The sequence below is a fragment of the Opisthocomus hoazin genome, chromosome 19, assembly GCF_030867145.1.
Source record: "Opisthocomus hoazin isolate bOpiHoa1 chromosome 19, bOpiHoa1.hap1, whole genome shotgun sequence".
In the NCBI taxonomy this organism is placed as follows: domain Eukaryota; kingdom Metazoa; phylum Chordata; class Aves; order Opisthocomiformes; family Opisthocomidae; genus Opisthocomus; species Opisthocomus hoazin.
Window position 1 is genome coordinate 6,658,640 of NC_134432.1, and position 17,936 is coordinate 6,676,575.

A 17,936-nucleotide genomic window follows, 5' to 3' on the forward strand; every position below is an offset into this window, starting at 1 on the left:
AAACCTCCCAGGTGTGAGGACGGAGCTCTGGGCTGCGCTGTACGGCTGCTGTACGGCGTCCCGTTAAATATGTCCAGGCCGATGGGTTGGACCGACGCTGACCCTGCCAAGGCACTGCGCAGACACATGGGCAAGGCAGAGTCACGGCCCCTCCTCATCAGTGGGCAATTTCTGGGTCGAAAAGGCCGGATTTGGGGCCATCGCGGAGCAGCTATCGCCCGGTTCTCCTTTGCGAACGCTGCCGCTTGCTTCTCCAGGCCGCGCTCCCTCGGCTGCTGCCCTGGCGGGTGCGGGGCAATGGGGTCCCACCATGGGGCTGGGCAGAAGCGCCGTGGCTGCCGACAGTGGCTATGAAGATGATAAGGGGACTGGAGCATCTCTTCTATGAGGAAAGGCTGAGGGAGCTGGGCTTGTTCAGCCTGGAGAAGAGAAGGCTGAGAGGGGACCTTAGAAATGCCCACAAATATCTGCAGGGTGGGGGTCAGGAGGATGGGGCCAGACTCTTTCCAGTGGTGCCCAGCGACAGGACAAGGGGCAACGGGCACAAAATGAAGCAGAGGAAGCTCCAGCTGAACCCGAGGAAGAACTTCTTCCCTCTGAGGGTGACGGAGCCCTGGCCCAGGCTGCCCAGGGAGGCTGTGGAGTCTCCTTCTCTGGAGATATTCCAGCCCCGCCTGGCCGCGGTGCTGTGCAGCCTGCTCTGGGTGACCCTGCTTGGGCAGGGGGTTGGGCTGGGTGACCCACAGAGGTCCCTGCCAACCCCTGCCATGCTGGGATCCTGTGATCCCTGGGCCCAAGGGGCATCTTTCTGGGTCAACCTGCGCAAGCCTGTTTGCACCGGAGGAGGTGTTTTCCAGCTGAGATTGCCTGGGCCTGAGAAGCAGCCATTCCCTCGCTCGAGTGTGCTGAAATGTTTAATTAGAGTTTAACAGCAGCCTGGGAAAAAGGTGTCTCGTCATATTTCTGGGCTGCATTTTGTTGTTGAGCTGCTCGCCCTGTATGAGCCGAGCCGAGGGAGCCCTGCCGCACAATGAGCCCTTTATCTGCCTCTCCCCACGGCTCGCCCCGACCCTGAACTTTCCCATTAGCTGCTGGCGCCGTGCCCTCGCGCCTGTGCCCGGGAGGGAGCCGGGACGGCACGGGGATGGGAGCGCAGGGGCTTTTCCTCTGCTTTTCGGGTTGGTGTTGCAGGAGAGGGGACAGTGTGGGGTGTCCAGAGGAGAGGACATCCCACCGGCTGTGCTTGGATGTTCGGATGAGCCTGCTCCGAAGCAGCTCCAGCGTGCGGCCGTAGGGATGCAACGTGATGGCCGTGCACGTGGCATCCCGCTGGGGTGCAGCGGGATGGCACCCGGGGACACAGCGTTCGCCTGTGAGGGACCCCAAGGGCTTGTGAAGATGCTGCCCACATAGATCAAAGGTTTCATCTCTTGGACCCCAGTGGGGATTCAGACCTCAGTCCCGTCACTGGGACGGGGAGATGCCCAGCCCTTTGCGGCTGGTGGAGCCGGCGAGGCTGCAGGACAGGATCCTCAGCCCTCCCCATCAGCCCTGGGCACCCGCGTGGGCCCTGGGCAGCGCGGCCACCGTCCCGAGGGACCTGGGGAGGAATGCCAGGAATGGAGCACACACCTTCCTTCCCCGACTTCGCCTCCACAAAGTGCCCATCAGCGTTTTCCACTCGCAGGTATTTTTTCCTGCGGGGTGAAATTGAAGTTTTGCTGCCGCTTGCCTGCCAGTGTTCTGTTCACCAACAAAAGAGCAAAACCAGCTTTGGTGGGGTTGGACCGCTCCGCTCGCTGTCTGTCCCGGCTTTCCCTCCTCCAGTTGGCCACTGAAATGGTAGAGAGCAAATCCCTTGGGTCCAGCAAAAGCCTAAAGAAATGCCACGTTTATGTGTGTATATTGTTACCCCTTTTTACCTTTTTTTTGCGTGACAAGCACACGACACTCTAGCTAGCCCCCCCGGGCTCCCTGCTGCGGTGGGAAGTCGTGGAGGTGTTGAGGCCTCCTCAGGAACACGCCTGTCTCACCGCGGTGACCTCACATGTCACCGACACGCTGGGGTCGCATTCGCACCTCTGGGAGGTGTTGGGCTGGGAACGTGGGAATCGGTGCGCGAGGTCTCCTGGGCTTCCTCCCCGCTCCAGCAGCAGCGGCTCTTCCCCCAGGCTGCTCCCGGGGGCTTTTGCCTTGCAGGTCCCAGTTGGCTGCTTGCGTGGCTTCTTTCTGAGGCTGTTTTTGGGGGATCCTTTTGGAGAAGTCCTGCAAGAGCTGGTGGTTTCCCTCGAGATGAGATGCACGTGGTTGTTCTCAAAGGAGATGCTCCCTGGGAGCTCCTCTGTGCTGGAAACGCACACCCATGGGGTGAGCTGCACCACGAGGCCAACCGTTGCGTCGGATCGGGGGAGCCTTCCAAGGCGCTTGGCACCAGCCTGGTCCTCACTGAAATCCCTGCTTTTTCCACCCTTGTTCTACCAAAGGTTCCTCTGTAAGTGTGGGGCCCTGTGGCAGCAGGTGGCCCACTCATCTTCATTCACAGTGTGTCCTACAGCCGTACAAGTCCAGCTTCAGTCCCAGAGGTGACCAGCCTTGGTCCCAGCCCTGCCAAAGGTTGTCTAGAGGGAGGGATGCTGGCAAGATGGATTGGGAACACAGTTCTGGGGGTTAAAATTGTTCCCCATCACCCGTATTTTCCACCATCCTGCTCCGGACATGCGGGCAGTGTGGGCAGAGGCTGACGCCTTTGCTCAGAGGCTGGTAGGTGATGCCATGGAGGAGCTGTGGGGACCTCCCGCTGCTCCTCCAGGCATGGTGATGGGGATGATCTGCAGCGGGGACCACCTCAGACTGCCTGGGGGGATTGTGCAGAGGGACCGACTGTTGCCAGATTTGCTGGCGGGACATGCCAGTTCCATGGTGACATCCTGGCTGAGCCATGTGACCACCAGCACCGTGGTCCTCTCCACTGCTGCTCCATTTGAGCAGGGTCCACACCGAGAGCGACTTTCTCCTCATCAGCCTTGGCCTGTGTTTGAGCTAATGCAGGTGAGAGTATGGGATTTTTTGTGCTCTCCATGAGGATGGGGACAAGTCTCAGCTCACAGCAGGGAGGGTTCAAGTTGGAACTTGAGCTGGAAGGAGAGCAAAGCCTGGGGAGGCTGGGTGTCTCCATCAGCAGAGGCTGCTGAGTGACGGATGGCTCACAGGCAGGTCTGCTCCTGACCTGGGGCCTCTGGGGACGTGGTGGTCCTCCGCGTCTGGAACATCTGGGCGGCTGCTGGAGAGGTGGGCACCTGAGTGCTGCTGAGCTCTGTCTGGGCTGGGACCAAGGAAAGAAGCCCTGCTTGGGGATCTGCAGGGCTCTCAGAGAGCAGCCCTGACGCCATGGTGAGGGACAGCCGAGCTTCTGCCTTTTCCCTTTGCTGACGGCAGGGGAGGAGCGCCAAGCCCCAGGCTAGGGGCCTGCGTGAGGTGGAGATGCCCAGGGCATGGGATGAAACTGCACAAGCACCCACCACCCCGGGGCACGTTTCAGCCCCGCTTCCGTGAGGGAAGGATCTGGCCCTCTTGGGCTGCAGCCCCTTCATGCTGGCCACTGTTTGCTGATGGGGTCCCCCAAACCTGGAGGGTCCCCAGCATCCTGGAGGTTGAACATGGGTTTGAAGGGGCTGGTGTCTTCTCCTGGAGGGGCTTTGGGAGCTGGCCAGCACAGGGTCAGGGTGCTCAGCGCTAGAGGTGGCTGCTCCGGGCAGGAGCCAGGAGCTGCTGCGCGTCTCCCCGGTGAGTGGAAATGAAAAGTCGCCATGAGAGACGTGGGGGACAGCATGGTGGCAATGGCACCCGGGAAATAAGGTGACCTCGGGAGATGTGTGTGCAATGCAGAGCTTGTTCCAACTTCATCCTAGCAGTAACAGCAACAACCGTGTTTGCAAAGGCAAATATTTGCTCCTTCTCCACACCCCGGCCACCGCAGAGGCCGCGGGGACCATCCCCGCACCAGTGGCTTCCCACCGGGGAGGGGTGGGCGGTGTCCCCCCCGTCCCGGCTAGGGATGGCGGCCACGCAAACGGAAGAGGAGGCAGGGGCCCCTCGCTCTGCTCCGCGCCTGAAGCCCCCCTCATGGAGCAGCCCCCCGGCCCTGTGTCATGGCAGGCTCTGCCTGAGGTGGGGGTCACAGCTTCGTTGGCCAGAGCCACCGAGTAGCTGCACCCTGGGTGGGGTGCTGGACCCCGCGGGCGGGCAGGCGGGGTGCTGGGGTGCGTGGATGAGCCCACGGCCCAAGGGAAGGGGCAGCACCCAGCCCGAGGGCACCGCGGCTCGGAGGTCGGAGCCCGGAGACAGAGCATCCACAGGGGTCCTGGCTCTGCCGAGCACCCGGGGAGGGTGGGAGCACCCCAGCAAGCACAGCTGCTGCCAGCATGGCGGCTGCGTGCGAGTGAGAAGCCGCATCCGCCGGGTCAGGCCGTGGCACACCTGCAGCGAGACACTGTGCCACCAAACCCACCGTGCCGCGGGGTCTGCAGGCGGGGGCTGCCGGGGCCCCCCAAGCGCTTCTCCTCCTCGCTGGCTGCCCCACGGGAGCCCCCACCTCGGGGACGTCCGAGGGCGAGGTGGCACGCTCCTTGGCGGCCCGCGGCACCTCCCGAGCCGCAGCGTGGTTCAGAGCCCTCCTTGGCCAGGCAGTTGCAGCCCCGTTGTGCCCTGCCAGGGCACGCGGGATCTGGCCTTCATGCCCGGCTCCTGCTCTGCCTCCTCTGTTCCCGGGCGGTGACGGATTTTGGAGCAGTCCCACGCTCACGGGGACCACCCCGAGGTGAGAAACGGGGCCAGGCTCTGCACGAGGCTCTCACCGGGCGCTCAGGCTGCTGCCGCCGGTTGCCCAAAGACACCGGGATAGATCAGTGGGCCATGTTCTGGGGACTTCGTCTGTCCTCAGCCCACAGCCGGGGTGGCCCCGCGCCCTCCCCCAGTGCCAGCGGTGCAGCCAGCCTGGCCGGGGAGGCTGCCAGGCGCTGCCGCGGGACCCGCCTGCGGGGTCGGCATCGCCGTCACGGTGGGCGCGGGGGTCTGGGGGCACAACCTTGTGCTGGACACGCGTGGGGTGCGACCTGTCAAATGCCACGCGGAGCTGAGAGGCGGGAGGGAAACCTCCGCCATCAGCAGGAGGCGATGGCCCCGCCGTCCCCAGCATCGCTCGGTCCCCTTCTCTTCTACAAAATGTCAAAATCCGCTTTCAGCTGCTTTCCACCTCGTGGCAGGCGCCGCCGGGGTTGCGGGGAGCCCCGGCTGGCCCCCCAGCTGGGCTCCGCGGCGGAAGGCTGGAGGTGGGATCCCGGGAATACCGGGGCTTGTCACCGGGGAGGATGGTGGGGAGCGGGTCCGGGGCAGAGCGGGGCTGGAGGGAATTGAAATCCGCAGGTGCGGGAAAGTCCCCGCAGCTCCCGGCGAGGAGCGCGACGGTGGTTTTGATCTTAGCAGAGTTTAAGATGCTTCAAAATGAAAGTGTCCGGCCCTCCCGGCTGCGGGGAGCGCACCCCCAGTGCATCCCAGCCGCCGCCATGCAGCCGAGGGGCCGGGTCCAGCGCCCGGGGCTGTGCCCAGGGCAGGGACCAGCTGCTGGGCCATCCTGGAGCTGGTCTGGCTGCCTGGGCTTCCAAGCAGTCCGTCCCGCAGCCCGAGGGTGTGCCTGTCCCTGGGAGGGACAGACGGACATCCCGCGGGTGGGATCTGGGGAGGTGAGAAGGTCCACAGCCGTTTGCCCGAGGGCCCACATTTGCCGTGGGGTGGCTGGGCAGACCCGTGCTGGCCCACGGGTGGGTGCTGCAACGGGTTTGTTACTTCTGCGCAACGCCGTGGTCCTTCTGCACCCGCCATGGCCAAGCTGGTGGCTGCTCTGCGGCCCCGGGGAGCCTGGCTGGCGGCACAGCCCCGCTCTGTTGTCCGTTGAGCCCAGAATGGGGGTGAGCCCCGTTTGGGGGTGAGCCGAACATGGGGGTGAGCCCCTTTTGGGGGTGAGCCCTGTTTGGGGATGAGCCCAACATGGGGGACGAGCCCAGACTGGGGGTGAGCCCTGCCTGGGGATGAGTCCAACATGGGGCTGAGCCCCGTTTGGGGGTGAGCCCAGCCTGGGGGTGAGCCCTGTTTGGGGGTGAGCCCCATTTGGGGGTGAGCCTTCTTTGGGGATGAGCCCTGCCTGGGGGGTGAGCCCAACATGGGGGAAGAGCCCAGACTGGGGGTGAGCCCAGCCTGGGGGTGAGCCCAGCCTGGAGGTGAGCCCCGTTTGGGGGTGAGCCCAGCCTGGGGGTGAGCCCCGTTTGCGGGTGAGCCCAGTGTGGGAGTGAGCCCCATTTGGTAATGAGCCCCATTTGGGGCTGAGCCCAGCGTGGGGGATGAGCCGTGTTTGGGGTGAGCCCCGTTTGGGGGTGAGCCCAGCGTGGGGGTGAGCACAGCATCGGGGTGAGCCCTGCCTGGGGGCTAATCCCATCCTCAGGCCGGTTGCTGACCCCCGCCCGGGAGCCCAGCCATGGCCCCGGGCCTGGGGCTCTCCCCGCGGGGCGGGCGGGGGCGGGCACCCCCCCCACCCCCAGCCCCCCCCCCGGGCAGGGGCCCCGGGCAGCCCGATAAAGCCCATCTTGTTCTGCGGGCTGGGAGCGCTGGGCCGAGCCCTCCCCCCTCTCGCAGCCCGTTCCCAGCCCATTCCACCTTCGCGGAGGAACTGGTTTTTCTTCCCGGGCCATTGTTTCCGCTGGATTGGGCAGATCGCTCCGGGCCTTGCTCACATTTCCTTTCTCACGCTTTTTTCTTTTTCTTTTTTTTTTTTTTTTTTTTTTTTTTTTTTTTTTTTTTTATATATTCCCGTTTTCTGCTGCAGCTTCTCTGCTCGCCCCAATTAAAGCAGCAGGCGCTCCCCGGCGGGGTTGAGGGGGGGGGGAGGTCTGGCCTCCTCCCGCCTTCGCCCCGATGCTCGCTGTGGCTGCCCAGGACGAGGAACCCGGCTCCAGAATCGCGTCCCTGCGCTGGGGAGCTCTCGGGGCCGTGGAGGGGATCTCTGCCCTGCACAACCTGCAGGCAACACAAGCGTCCCAGGCTCAGGCTGCCCAGGTTTCCATTTTTCTGCGGCTGCGTCCGCTGAATCCATTTTTTGCTTTAGTAAATAAAAAGCAAGGGGTCCGGTGCAGCCCCGCGGCCACAGGCAGGGCTCCCGCAGAGCACCGTGCGGGGTGGGATTGCTGGGGTTACCCCGGGCGCTGAGCCGGGGTGGCACCCACCCAGCCCAAGCTCATCCCGCCAAGCTTCAGCCGCTGCTCAGGCTGAAAATAACAATTTTTTGCTTTAGTAAATAAAAAGCAAGGGGTCCGGTGCAGCCCCGCGGCCACAGGCAGGGCTCCTGCAGAGCACCGTGCAGGGTGGGATTGCTGGGGTTACCCCGGTGCTGAGCCAGGGTGGCACCACGTCCTTCCCACCCAGCCCAAGCTCATCCCGCCGAGCTTCAGCCGCTGCTCCGGAGCGGAGCGGGGTCAATCCTGGCCCTCCTGTGCCAGCCCTACCCCTGTGGCACGGCTTGAAGGCCAGCCTGGAGAAGGGCCACCTGCACCTGGCCGCTGACCCAGGCGGTGGCACGGTGCGAGAGGGCTGCGCTGCGTCTCCGGAGGGTTGGCTGTGATGAAGTGTGCCCAGCCTCAGCGCCGCTGGAGGAGAGGGGATCTGGCCTGCAGAGAGCCTTCCCCCCAGGATGTGGCTCAGCTCCCCAGCTCCTTCGCTCCTGCCACAGCGCGCCATGGACCAGGCAGAGGCGTGGGCGGGATGTCCCGGTGCCGCAGAAGATGCTCCCCTCTCCCGGGAGGTCTGGCACGCCGACGGGGAAGGGCAGGTAGCGCAGATGGTATCTGGCTCCAGCTGGGGAAGGCAACGCGTCCCCGGGGGCCTCCGCGTTGCACCGCGGGCAGACTTGGGTTCTCAGATAAAAATAGAAGCTGCAACGTGAGCCCAACTTCCCCGGCTGCTGCTGTCGCCACCCAACTCTGCCTCTGCCCCCGCGCCCGCACCCCTCTGGGCCGCTGCGCCGTGCCGGGGGCACCAGCGCGTGTCCCCCCCAAGGACCCCCTGGGAGGGCGGGGGGGGGGAGGCCGCAGGGATGCGGGTGAGGATGCTGGTGGTCCAGATGGCCGTGGAGGAGCAGGGCCACGCAGCCACCTGGCCCAGGGTGGCCTCGGCCGCTCGTGCAGGGCTGGGAACTGCTCCGGGAAACGCGGAGGGCGGTGGGGGCACAGCTTCCAGCCAGGCACCGCTTCCAGGGCGCGGCACGGGGCACGGGGACAAGCCCTGCTCTACGTTATACAGATGGCCCCAGGACCTCAACCAGAGGAGGGACAGCTGCCAGGGGAAGGCAGGAGGAGCAGGAATAAGGGTGGCTGTTGGCTTAATACATAAAGATAATTTCCGAAAGCTTGTCTGGCACCGGGAGCAGAGGACAGAGCCCCCAGTACAGCTGCGTGTTCAACCAGGAGGAGGGTGCCGCGACGGAGCTGGGGCTTCACGTGCAGCGCTGGGGTTTCATGGGACCTGGGTCAGGCAGGAAACTCGGCTTCCAGCGTGGCCGGCGTGCGTTTGGGTAACGACGAGCAGTGCCGTGCCTGGCTGTTACCGCTCTGAGTGTTGGACCCGTCGATAGAAAGCAAAGCTTTGGTCCTTCGCAGTTTCTAGGGCTCTGACTCTCACGGTCAGAAAATGTATCCCTGGGCCCCTTTCCATTTCTGGCGCCAGAATGAGATGCTCCTGAGGGTCTGGGGGATGCTTGGCAGCCAGATTTCTGCCTGAGTTCAGTTTTCGGGTGAGACCCTTTTGAGTGTGAGCTGGTGGGACGTGGACCCTCGCTCTTTTCCCGGCACCGGGGCGATCTCAGGGCTCGGGTTGGTTTTTCCAGCCCTTGCGTTCACCAACGTCCAGCATCCTCTGGCCCGGAGCTGAGCTCTCGCCTCCGGCTGGATAAAGCTCAGCAGCCTGACGGAGAGGAGCAGCAGCGAGCTGCGCTGCAGGGAGCTGGGCAGGTTAACCCTTCTCCTGCCGTGGCTCAGGCTCCCTCGGGCTGGCTCCGGAGCAGGCTGGCGCGGGAGATGTGTGCCCTGGAGCTGTGCGGTGCGGGCTTGCACACCCCGGAGGGGCTGACCCCCACCCCAGAGGTGGATACAAAGCACATTTTACGCAGGCAGAAGGCAGCGTGCGGGCGTAGGGCTGGAGGAGCCGAGGCACCGGCGGTCGGGCAGGGAGGAGGGTGGGAAGGGAGGGCTCGCCCACCGGCCCCCAGCAGCTCCTGGCACAGATCTCACCCTCAAACGAAGGCTTCGGGGGTGCTGCGTAACCTCGTTATAAGGCAGTTATTACTGGTTTGGCTTTGCTATTAAACTCGTCGTAAGCGCTGGGAGCCTGCCCCGGGGCAGCACCCCGCTGCGCTGGGTGCTGTATAAACAGGGCTTGCGGCTACGGTGAAGGTTGGGTCAAGGGTGCTGTGGCAGCTCCAGCTTTCTGAAGGAGCTCGGCCCCCGTCTCAGCACCTCGCAGCCCAGCTGGGAGGAAAAATGAGCAAGTGAGACTTGAGATGGCTGAAAGGCAGCTGGAGGAGACGGAGGGACCCGAGCCGGGGGGGTGGTCTGTGGCAGCAGAGGGGGTTGAGCATCTTTTTTTTTTTTCCCCTGGGAAAATCAGCTTTGCATGTGGGTTTAAGTGCAGTGTCGGGTGAGATTCTCATCGCTGCAAAGGCCTTCAGGTACCGAAAAGGGCTTTCGGTGTCGCTGACAGTGCCAGCTCCCCACGGCAGCGTGACGGCGAGGCGGCGGCGGGCTGGGGTTTGTGGTTGGGGACCTGCAGCCGTCTGCGCGGCGCTCGAGGGGAGCAAGAAGCAGAGATCACAAACCCCGGTCCCGACCCTGCCGGATGCTGCGCCCGCTCCGGCAGCCTCCACGCGTCACCCGGGGATGTGCTTGGGCTTCTCCTCTCCCTCCGTCCCTGCCCTTCTCCAGGGGAGATCATGGACTCCTCCAACCCCCAAATCGCGTCCTTTTTTCTTGCTCAGGGCAGCTGCAAACGGGCAGGTGGAAATGGAGGTGGGGGTGCCCCGACAGGGAGCCAGCGGGAGCTGGGGTGCCCGCGGAGCCTCCCGGCCTCCGTCACCTCGACCTCCCGTTGTTGCTATCTCCCCGATCTCATCAGCAGAGCAGCTCCGCTCATCTGCCCGTCTCAGCCCAGGGTTCCAGCTCCCAGACAAGCGAGGCTCTGCTGGCTGTCAGGTGAGCCTTTCCCAGAGCTTATGCAAATGATACTAATTAAAGGCATTCTTATCTGTTCGATTTCCCACACCTTTTGCCTCGGAGGGGGATAGAAAACTTCATGTTTTAACTCCGTTTTTCGTGGCAGTCGGAAGGACTGCCTAGGGAAAGCGTTGGGAAACGCAGCGGGTCACTCCTGATGAGAAGAGCTGGCTTATGCAAGTGTTGAAACACTTTATTATGCATGAGAAACCTTCCAGAAACAGATGACTAATAGCAAAGCGGGAGCAGAGAAAGCAGTGGGAACGCCGTACCAGGCTGGCATGGGATCCCATGTCATCTTACCAGCTTAGCAGGGTTGGGCTAGGTCAGCACTTGCCTAAGAGACCTCTCAGAGTACCTGGCTGGCGATGAGGGAAGTGATGTTAATGATTCAATAAACAGAGCCCTTCCCTCTTCGTGAACCAAAATGCCCCCGTGCCATGCCAGGAACCCACCGGCAGCCCCGTATCTCTGCCAGCAGCGTGCCGCTGAGCCCCCACGGCCGTGAAAACACTGATGCTCATCGCGCAGCAGGTCTGGTGGAGGATGCCCGGGCTGCGGTCGCGTGTGGACCATCACGGTCCATCTCTTGGCGCAGCTCTCGCAGGGCTGCCCAGGTTTTGGTGGCCGTTCAAGACAGTTGTGTGCACCAAGAGCCACTGCTCCCTGGAAGGACCAGGCTACCACGCCGTGCGCTCGGCTGCTGCTTGGGTGGGTTTGCTGGTACCCGAGGACAGACGTTGAACCTTTTGTAACCCAGCAGGAGCAGCACTGTTCACATTTCCTGGGTACTGGTGATAAGAAGGTCAATGAGAAAGCTTCTGGCATAAAGGAGCAGGGAAATGGCCCGGCCAGCCGCTTTCTGAAAATCTCCTGGGAGGTGCGGCCGTGCCAGGGGCCCTGCTCGCTGCCGCTCTGCACCTAGAGCCGGCCTTTGCTCCCGCAGGGCGTGTGAAGCTCTGGCGGGGTTTCTGCTCTGTGTTCAGGGACCTTGAAGGTGCTGCAGGACAGAGGAATCCGTCCCACAGCGTTGCTGGGGGAAGAGGAGAGCGTCTGAAGGTCGAAGCTGTGAGTGCAGCAAGGAGGAGCTGGAGACTTGGGGAAAGCATGCGAAAATATACACATGGGCAGATGAGCGTGATCAGCTTCTGACTTGTGTTTGGAATTTGCCAGGCTTTTGCCTGGTTTTCTTTCACCGTCTCCCTCCTTTCTGGGCGCTCTCTGCTTTGGGCGATGGGCAGGAGGCAGACCCGGCTGTCTGCAGCGCCTGGGCTTGGAGCCTGCAGGTGGGCAGCCTGTGCTGGGGAGATAGCTGGCTGAGCCCGAGCATCCTGCATCCCCGTTCCGGGGAGGTGTCCCGTCTCGATAAATGCCTGAAAGAAACTCTTGGATGCTCAAGGACTGTGGTTTCACAACCAAAATGAGAATTGCAACCTCCATCCGGAGGAGTGTCCCTTTCACCAGGTGATCTCTATCTCGGAGAGAAGGAAAGAAAGAAAGGGAAGAGGGTAGGCGGTGAGTAGGAAAAGAGATACCACTCCAGGTGGCTGCTGAACAGATACGGCGAGCAGAAGACGCCCAGGGAATTGTCCTGACATGATCTGCCCTGAATTGCCCCAAAGAGTTCACGCTGGGCACTGTTGTCCTTTACAGCTGGTTTTGATACATGGAGGATTTCCCAAGCCAGAAGCTCTCCACGCAGAGGGTTGTGTCTCACCGGCAAAACCCCTGCCAAGGAGATGCTGCGTTGATGTTGGCCCGTGACGTTTCTCAGCAGGGCAGGCGGCAGGAGCCCTGCGAGCCCAGGGACCACCTCAGGGTTGGCTCCTCTGAGCAGAGCTCAGCATCACCAAGGTGACTCGTGGAGCACTTTGGAGATGCAGCTTTCGGGGCATCAAAAGAAGGAGCAAAACTGACTCCGCTGCTGCCTGAACCGCACATCTGCCACGTGTGTTGGGCTCCAGCCTGTGGACCTCCAGCTGAGCTCAGGCCTGCCATCTTCGGCCAAGATCACACCAGCTCCCAAGACCCTTTTTGAGTCCCAGAAGGTTTGGCTCCTGTTGTCTGCTGGTCTCGAGTTTTCTTTGAGCTTCTTGGCTGCCTGGGTGGAGGCCCAGAAAGGGGATGGGGTGCTGAAACGGCCCCAGAGCTCCAGGCTGAAGCATCCGGTCCCTCGAGTCCTGGGAGGTTCGTGCGTCACTGCTGGTGAAATCCCCACCCAGGAGGGCTGGGAGAGGCAGGGATTGTCCTAAACAAAAACAAGCCACCGGCCGGGCTGCCGGTATTGCAAAAGGACGTTTCACCCGCCTTGTCCTCCGCAGCGGCGCAGGCACGAGGGCCTTGCTCTGCGGCCGCTGCCCGCTCGGCCGGGGTGGCTCAGGCTGCTGGGGCTGGGGACAGGCACCTCACCAGGCTCGGGGACCGCGGCAGCACAGAGATCCACCCCGGCTCTCCTGCTGTGACATCACAGCGAGACGTGACATCACAGTCCCAGACCAGTGACATCACCCCTTCTCATCCCCGTGTCACAGCTCTGGGTGATGACGCCACAGAGCGGGCTGGGCTGTGGGGCGTTCCTCGGGGTGCGGTGGGTGCTGCTGCGAGGTCCCAGGGCAGGAGCACATGGCTGCAGGGGGACAGTGCCCAGCACCTCAGTCAGGACGCCCAGACGGGCGCAGGAAGAGGGGACAATGGTGAGGGACCACAGCGGGGACCACAGCTTCATCCGAGATGGGTCACAGCTGCTCCTTGTCCTCAACGTGGACACGGCGAGCAGAGCCCAGGGAGGCAGGGGAGATGGCACAGCCATGAGCCCCTGCCCGGAGAGCCCAGCGCCGGCCTCGCCGCACTCCTGCCAAACGGGCAGGGGGATCGGGGCAGGGGTGTGCTCGCTGGGCTTTGCCGGGTACAGGGGCACCCAGCGCTGGCCCGGGAAGGGGCTGATTCACACGGGGCCCTGGAAGCCGGCTGCCGTGGGAAAGCGCGCCCGCCATGGCTCCCGAGCGCCGGGATTGCTTCAGCGGGGGCGCAGCCAAGATCCATTTCACAGAGGGCAGAGCAGATCGCGGCTGGGATTTACCGGTGACTAAGCGTGTGCTGGCAAGGGCTGCCCCAGCGTGAGAACGGCAGTGCCGCTCCTCCTCCGAGGTGTGCCCGCTGCCGCCCGCCACCCGACGCCTCGGGCACCGGGCACCTGCCGCCTCGGGCACTGGGCACCAGGGCACCCGCCGCACGGCCGGAGCGCGGGTGTCGGCGGACCGGGCTGTGCTACGGGTGTGCGGGGGCTGCAGCCACCCGGCCCCCTCCTCCCACGCTGAACCCCCCCTGCGCCGGCCGCGTGGACGGGCAGGACGGTGTGAGCCGGACAGTGAGACCCCGCGGCGCAGCCCGCTGGGCGCGTCGTCCCCAGGGCAGGGCTGCGGTGTGGGGTAGGGGCTGCCACCCCCACCCCGAGCCAGGCACGGGGGCTGGGGAGACCCCCAGATCAAGCTGAACCCTTCACTGTCGCATCGTAGCCCCTGGTCACAGCCAGTGTCCCCAGTGTCCCCACGTGCCACTGTCTGCTGCTGTCTCACCGCCACGAAGATTTTTGCCTTTATGTCCTTCATGGTTGCCGCACCTATTTCTGCCACGATGGATCTGGGGAAACCAAACCTTCCCAAGGAGGAAAACCCATCCCTTCCCCAGCGGAGAGGCTTCCCACTTCCCTACCCTTAAAACAAAAGCAAGACCCACGCGAAAAACCGCTCCACGCGCCCGGGCGGTGATGCGGAGACGCGGCAGGCCGTGGGGAGCCGTGTCCCCAGGCAGGAGCCCAGGGCCACTGCCGGCCCCGGCACGGCAGCCACTCGTCCCGGCCTTATCGAGGTGGCAGGCTGCCCCGCTCGCTTCAGCTCTTCTGGCTCATTTTTGGCAAGGCATAAAAAAAAAAAAAAATTAATTGCAATTTTTTATTACAGCTAATTGGCACTGCTGCTAAGTGGCTTATCTGGCTCGCGAGCCCGGGCCGTGGTTTTGGGAAGCCAAGGGTGGCGAGGGCCTGGAGGCGGGGGGGTGGTTTGGGGCACAGAGCCTGACGGCGAGCGGCCGACAGCCTCGGGCGGGTGGGCAGTGCCGAGACCCCGGGGAGCACCCGGCCCAGGGAGGTGGGTTGCCACTAGTTTGCGACGATGGTGGATTATAGAGAAGAAGAGCAATGTGCCCGAGGTCACTCTGTGCCCCCGTGTGGGAGCCAGGACCCCGGCATGCTGGCCCTGCTGCCCCAAAGCTGGGCGTTAGGGTGGGTTTGGGGGGAGTGAGCCCATGCCCACGCAGGGTGCGTGTCTGTGCCTGGCAGGGAGGAACCTGATGAGGTTCCACAAGGGCAAGTGCAGGGTCCTGCACCTGGGGAGGAACAACCCCAGGCACCAGTACAGGCTGGGGCTGACCTGCTGGAGAGCAGCTCTGTGGAGAGGGACTGGGAGTGCTGGGGGACGGCAGGGTGACCATGAGCCAGCAGCGTGCCCTGGGTGCCAAGAAGGCCAATGGGATCCTGGGGTGCATCAAGAAGAGTGTGGGCAGCAGGGCGAGGGAGGTTCTCCTCCCCCTCTGCTCTGCCCTGGTGAGGCCCCATCTGCAGTGCTGTCTCCAGTGCTGGGCTCCCCAGGTCAAGAAAGATGAGGAGCTACTGGAGAGAGTCCAGCGGAGGGCTACAAGGATGAGGAGGGGCTGGAGCATCTCTCCTACGAGGAGAGGCTGAGGGAGCTGGGCTTGTTCAGCCTGGAGAAGAGAAGGCTGAGAGGGGACCTTAGAAATGCCTCGAAATATCTGCAGGGTGGGGGTCAGGAGGACGGGGCCAGACTCTTTCCAGTGGTGCCCAGCGACAGGACAAGGGGCAACGGGCACAAACTGAAGCAGAGGAAGCTCCAGCTGAACCCGAGGAAGAACTTCTTCCCTCTGAGGGTGACGGAGCCCTGGCCCAGGCTGCCCAGGGAGGCTGTGGAGTCTCCTTCTCTGGAGATATTCCAGCCCCGCCTGGCCCAGGCTGCTGTGCAGCCTGCTCTGGGTGACCCTGCTTCGGCAGGGGGCTGGGTGACCCACAGAGGGCCCTGCCAACCCTGAACACTCTGGGATCCTGTGAGTGAGCGAGGAGACGGGCTGTGAGATGGGCTGGTGAGCCGGAGCAGCGCCCCGGGGTCTGACCCGCGTGTGGACGAGTGGCCTGTCTGACGCTTGCTGTGCAAATCCCCCGACTGCTGCACAATTCCGTTTTTGAAAGTGATGCAGCGGCTTCCACGTCATTTGGGTGCATTCAGGATCGCACCGTGTCGGTCTCTGCGCTGCTGCTCTGCGGGGCTGGAGCAGTGCAGCTTCGGCGACCCAAGCCCGGGCATCCTTTCCTGGCCAAGTCCTGCCCGGGCTGGGGAGCGTGTGCTGGTTTTGTGGAGGCTGCCGGTGGAAATAACCTCATCCCGCTGCGGGGCAGAGCTGCCGGGACACGGTGGCGAGCTCGTTTGCAAACAAATCATCCTCCCCCCGTCCTCCTTCAGGCAGCTGTGTGGGAGGAAGGGGCATCGGTGCACCTCGCCGTGAACCCAGCGCCGCTCCAGCTAGCACGCCGCAAACCGGCGGAGCCGCCGCGGGCCCGCGCCGGTGCCCGGCCGGGAGCTGGAAAAACCTTTCTGGTTTCAACAGGCTTCGGAGCAAAGCCCCAGGCAGGGAACTTGTTCTGGTCGGTGGAGCTACGCGCCTCTCTCCCTGCTCGCCTTGGGTGCAGCGTGCTTGAAATGCTCCGCAAGCAGAAAACAGTCCCTGAAACCACAGAGCTGGCGAAAGGTGTTGCGGCACAGCCCAGCGCCCGGCTCCCGTCCCAGCAGGGACGGGGTGAGGAGAGCGGAGCTGTCGAGGAGCCGGCTGCGATGCTCCCGGGGAGGTTTAGTGCTGGGCGCTGCTGGGTGAGCGCGTTCGGCTGCTGGCTGCACCCTGGGCTCAGCCCACAGCACCCGGGTGGTCCTCGGCGGTGGGGTTTGGGGAGCTCCTTGAGGGCTTTGGCTCCTCAAGACCCAGCGCCCGGCACGTGCAGGCACTCGGAGACTGCCCTGGGTGCGATCTGGCAAACCAAATGTGGGGTAGAAAATGTGACTTGGCGCTTGCGATGCTGCGGCAGAGCCGGGCTGAGCGGAGCCGGCCAAACCCCCAGCGTGTTGGGTCCGCAGCCGTCCTGCACAGCTTCTGTGAGACAAGAGAGAACAAATCCTGCAGCCGTGGCCCCAACTTTGGGGGAGTGCTTGATGTATTAAGGCAACCTCAGTTGCTGGTGTTTCCCGGCGTTGTGCAGGGCTGGGGCGTGAGGTCTGCGGAGGGCGGGCAGTGGTACCAGCAGCCCGGCACGGAGAGGTGGCCAAGCACCGTGGAGATGCAGTGCCTCAGGGGAGGAGGTTCTTGTGGCTGGTGAACCCCAAAATTTGTGTCTAGTGCCATTCTGCCTCTCCCTCTCCCCGGTAGGCCAGGCCTTGCCCCAGTTTCCCCCTGCCCCAATGCGTGCAACTGGGGGCTGCCGGGGTGCCCAGCGCGGGGCTGGGTGCTCCAGGCAGGCAGGAGATGCCCGGGGAGCGCGGCCGCCATCTCACCACCCTCCCCTCGCTCTGCTTCCAGGTGTGCAACTGCGACAAGTACCTGAAGGTCCCGAGGGAGAGGATGCGGGAGCTGGTGGAGAGCAGCCGGCAGGTGCCGGGGGACGACGGCACAGGTGAGCGGGTGGGCGCCGACGGCTGCAGGCAGAGGGACCAAGGGGACCATCCTGCTTGGGCTGGGGATCTCTCAGCGGGGGAGCAGGGTCCCCTGCCACCAACCTGCCGTGGGGTGCAGACCCGCAGAGCTCTTCCAAGCCCACCTTGTGCCTGGTTGAGCCTTTGCACACCGAGCGCAGCTCCCAGCCCTCCACCTCGGCTGCCCAGTGCCGCCCTGCAAGGCACTGGGACGGGGTGGGATGCCCAGCCCGGGGTGGTTTGGTGACGGGCCATCGCCGCCCAGAGCGGACACCTCAGCTTGGGCTGCGAGATGCCTCCCGGCTGGCACTGCTGATGTTGCCTTGCTCACCTGCGCAGTGCCTCTTACACCAGGTGAGGCTGCAGGGGTGAGTCAGTGCCGCTGGCCCCGCGAGGCTCCGGCGGGCTCGGGGGGGAAGGCTCCCGCGTGCCCTGCCCCGAGCTGCACCGACCTCCCCACGCTGCTCCCCACAGGGAGCCACGTTTTGGTGGAGAGGACACCCACTCCAGGCCCACCAGTGTGGAACTGTGCCCCTCGTGTGTGTGGCTTGCCATGCCTCAGTTTCCCCGTCTGCTTGGTAGGAGAGCGCAGTGCGACGGGCGGCTGCCAGCCGGCTGTGGCTTTGCTGGGCACCGCACGCGTGGCTCTGGGGGTGAGGGACGCGGTGGGGTGGCTTTCCCATGGGGCTGGGAGCGCTGCGCTTCCCGAGAGGCCGGGACATCCTCGCCAGCGGTTCTTCCCGTGAGGGCACTCGCTCTGTGTGTACCCAGCGACCAGCCGGGCCAGTTCAGCCAGTTTCAGAGTATGGGAAATAGAAACACTGTGGTTTGCGTTCAGCCCCGTGAGCGGTTTCCCCTTCCCTCTTTGGGATTGGGGACGATG

The 17,936-nt window shown here is 63.9% G+C and overlaps 1 protein-coding gene across 2 annotated transcripts in view; it reads left to right on the plus strand.

Annotated features, from left to right (window-relative positions):
* Positions 1 to 17,936, plus strand: part of EXD3 (exonuclease 3'-5' domain containing 3) — a 235,023-nt gene that overhangs the window by 208,154 nt on the left and 8,933 nt on the right. For both annotated transcript variants that reach the window (XM_075439348.1, XM_075439349.1), the window contains exon 21: positions 16,941 to 17,034. In XM_075439348.1, coding sequence (XP_075295463.1) covers positions 16,941 to 17,034 — 94 coding nt within the window. The remainder of the gene's footprint in view (positions 1 to 16,940; positions 17,035 to 17,936) is intronic.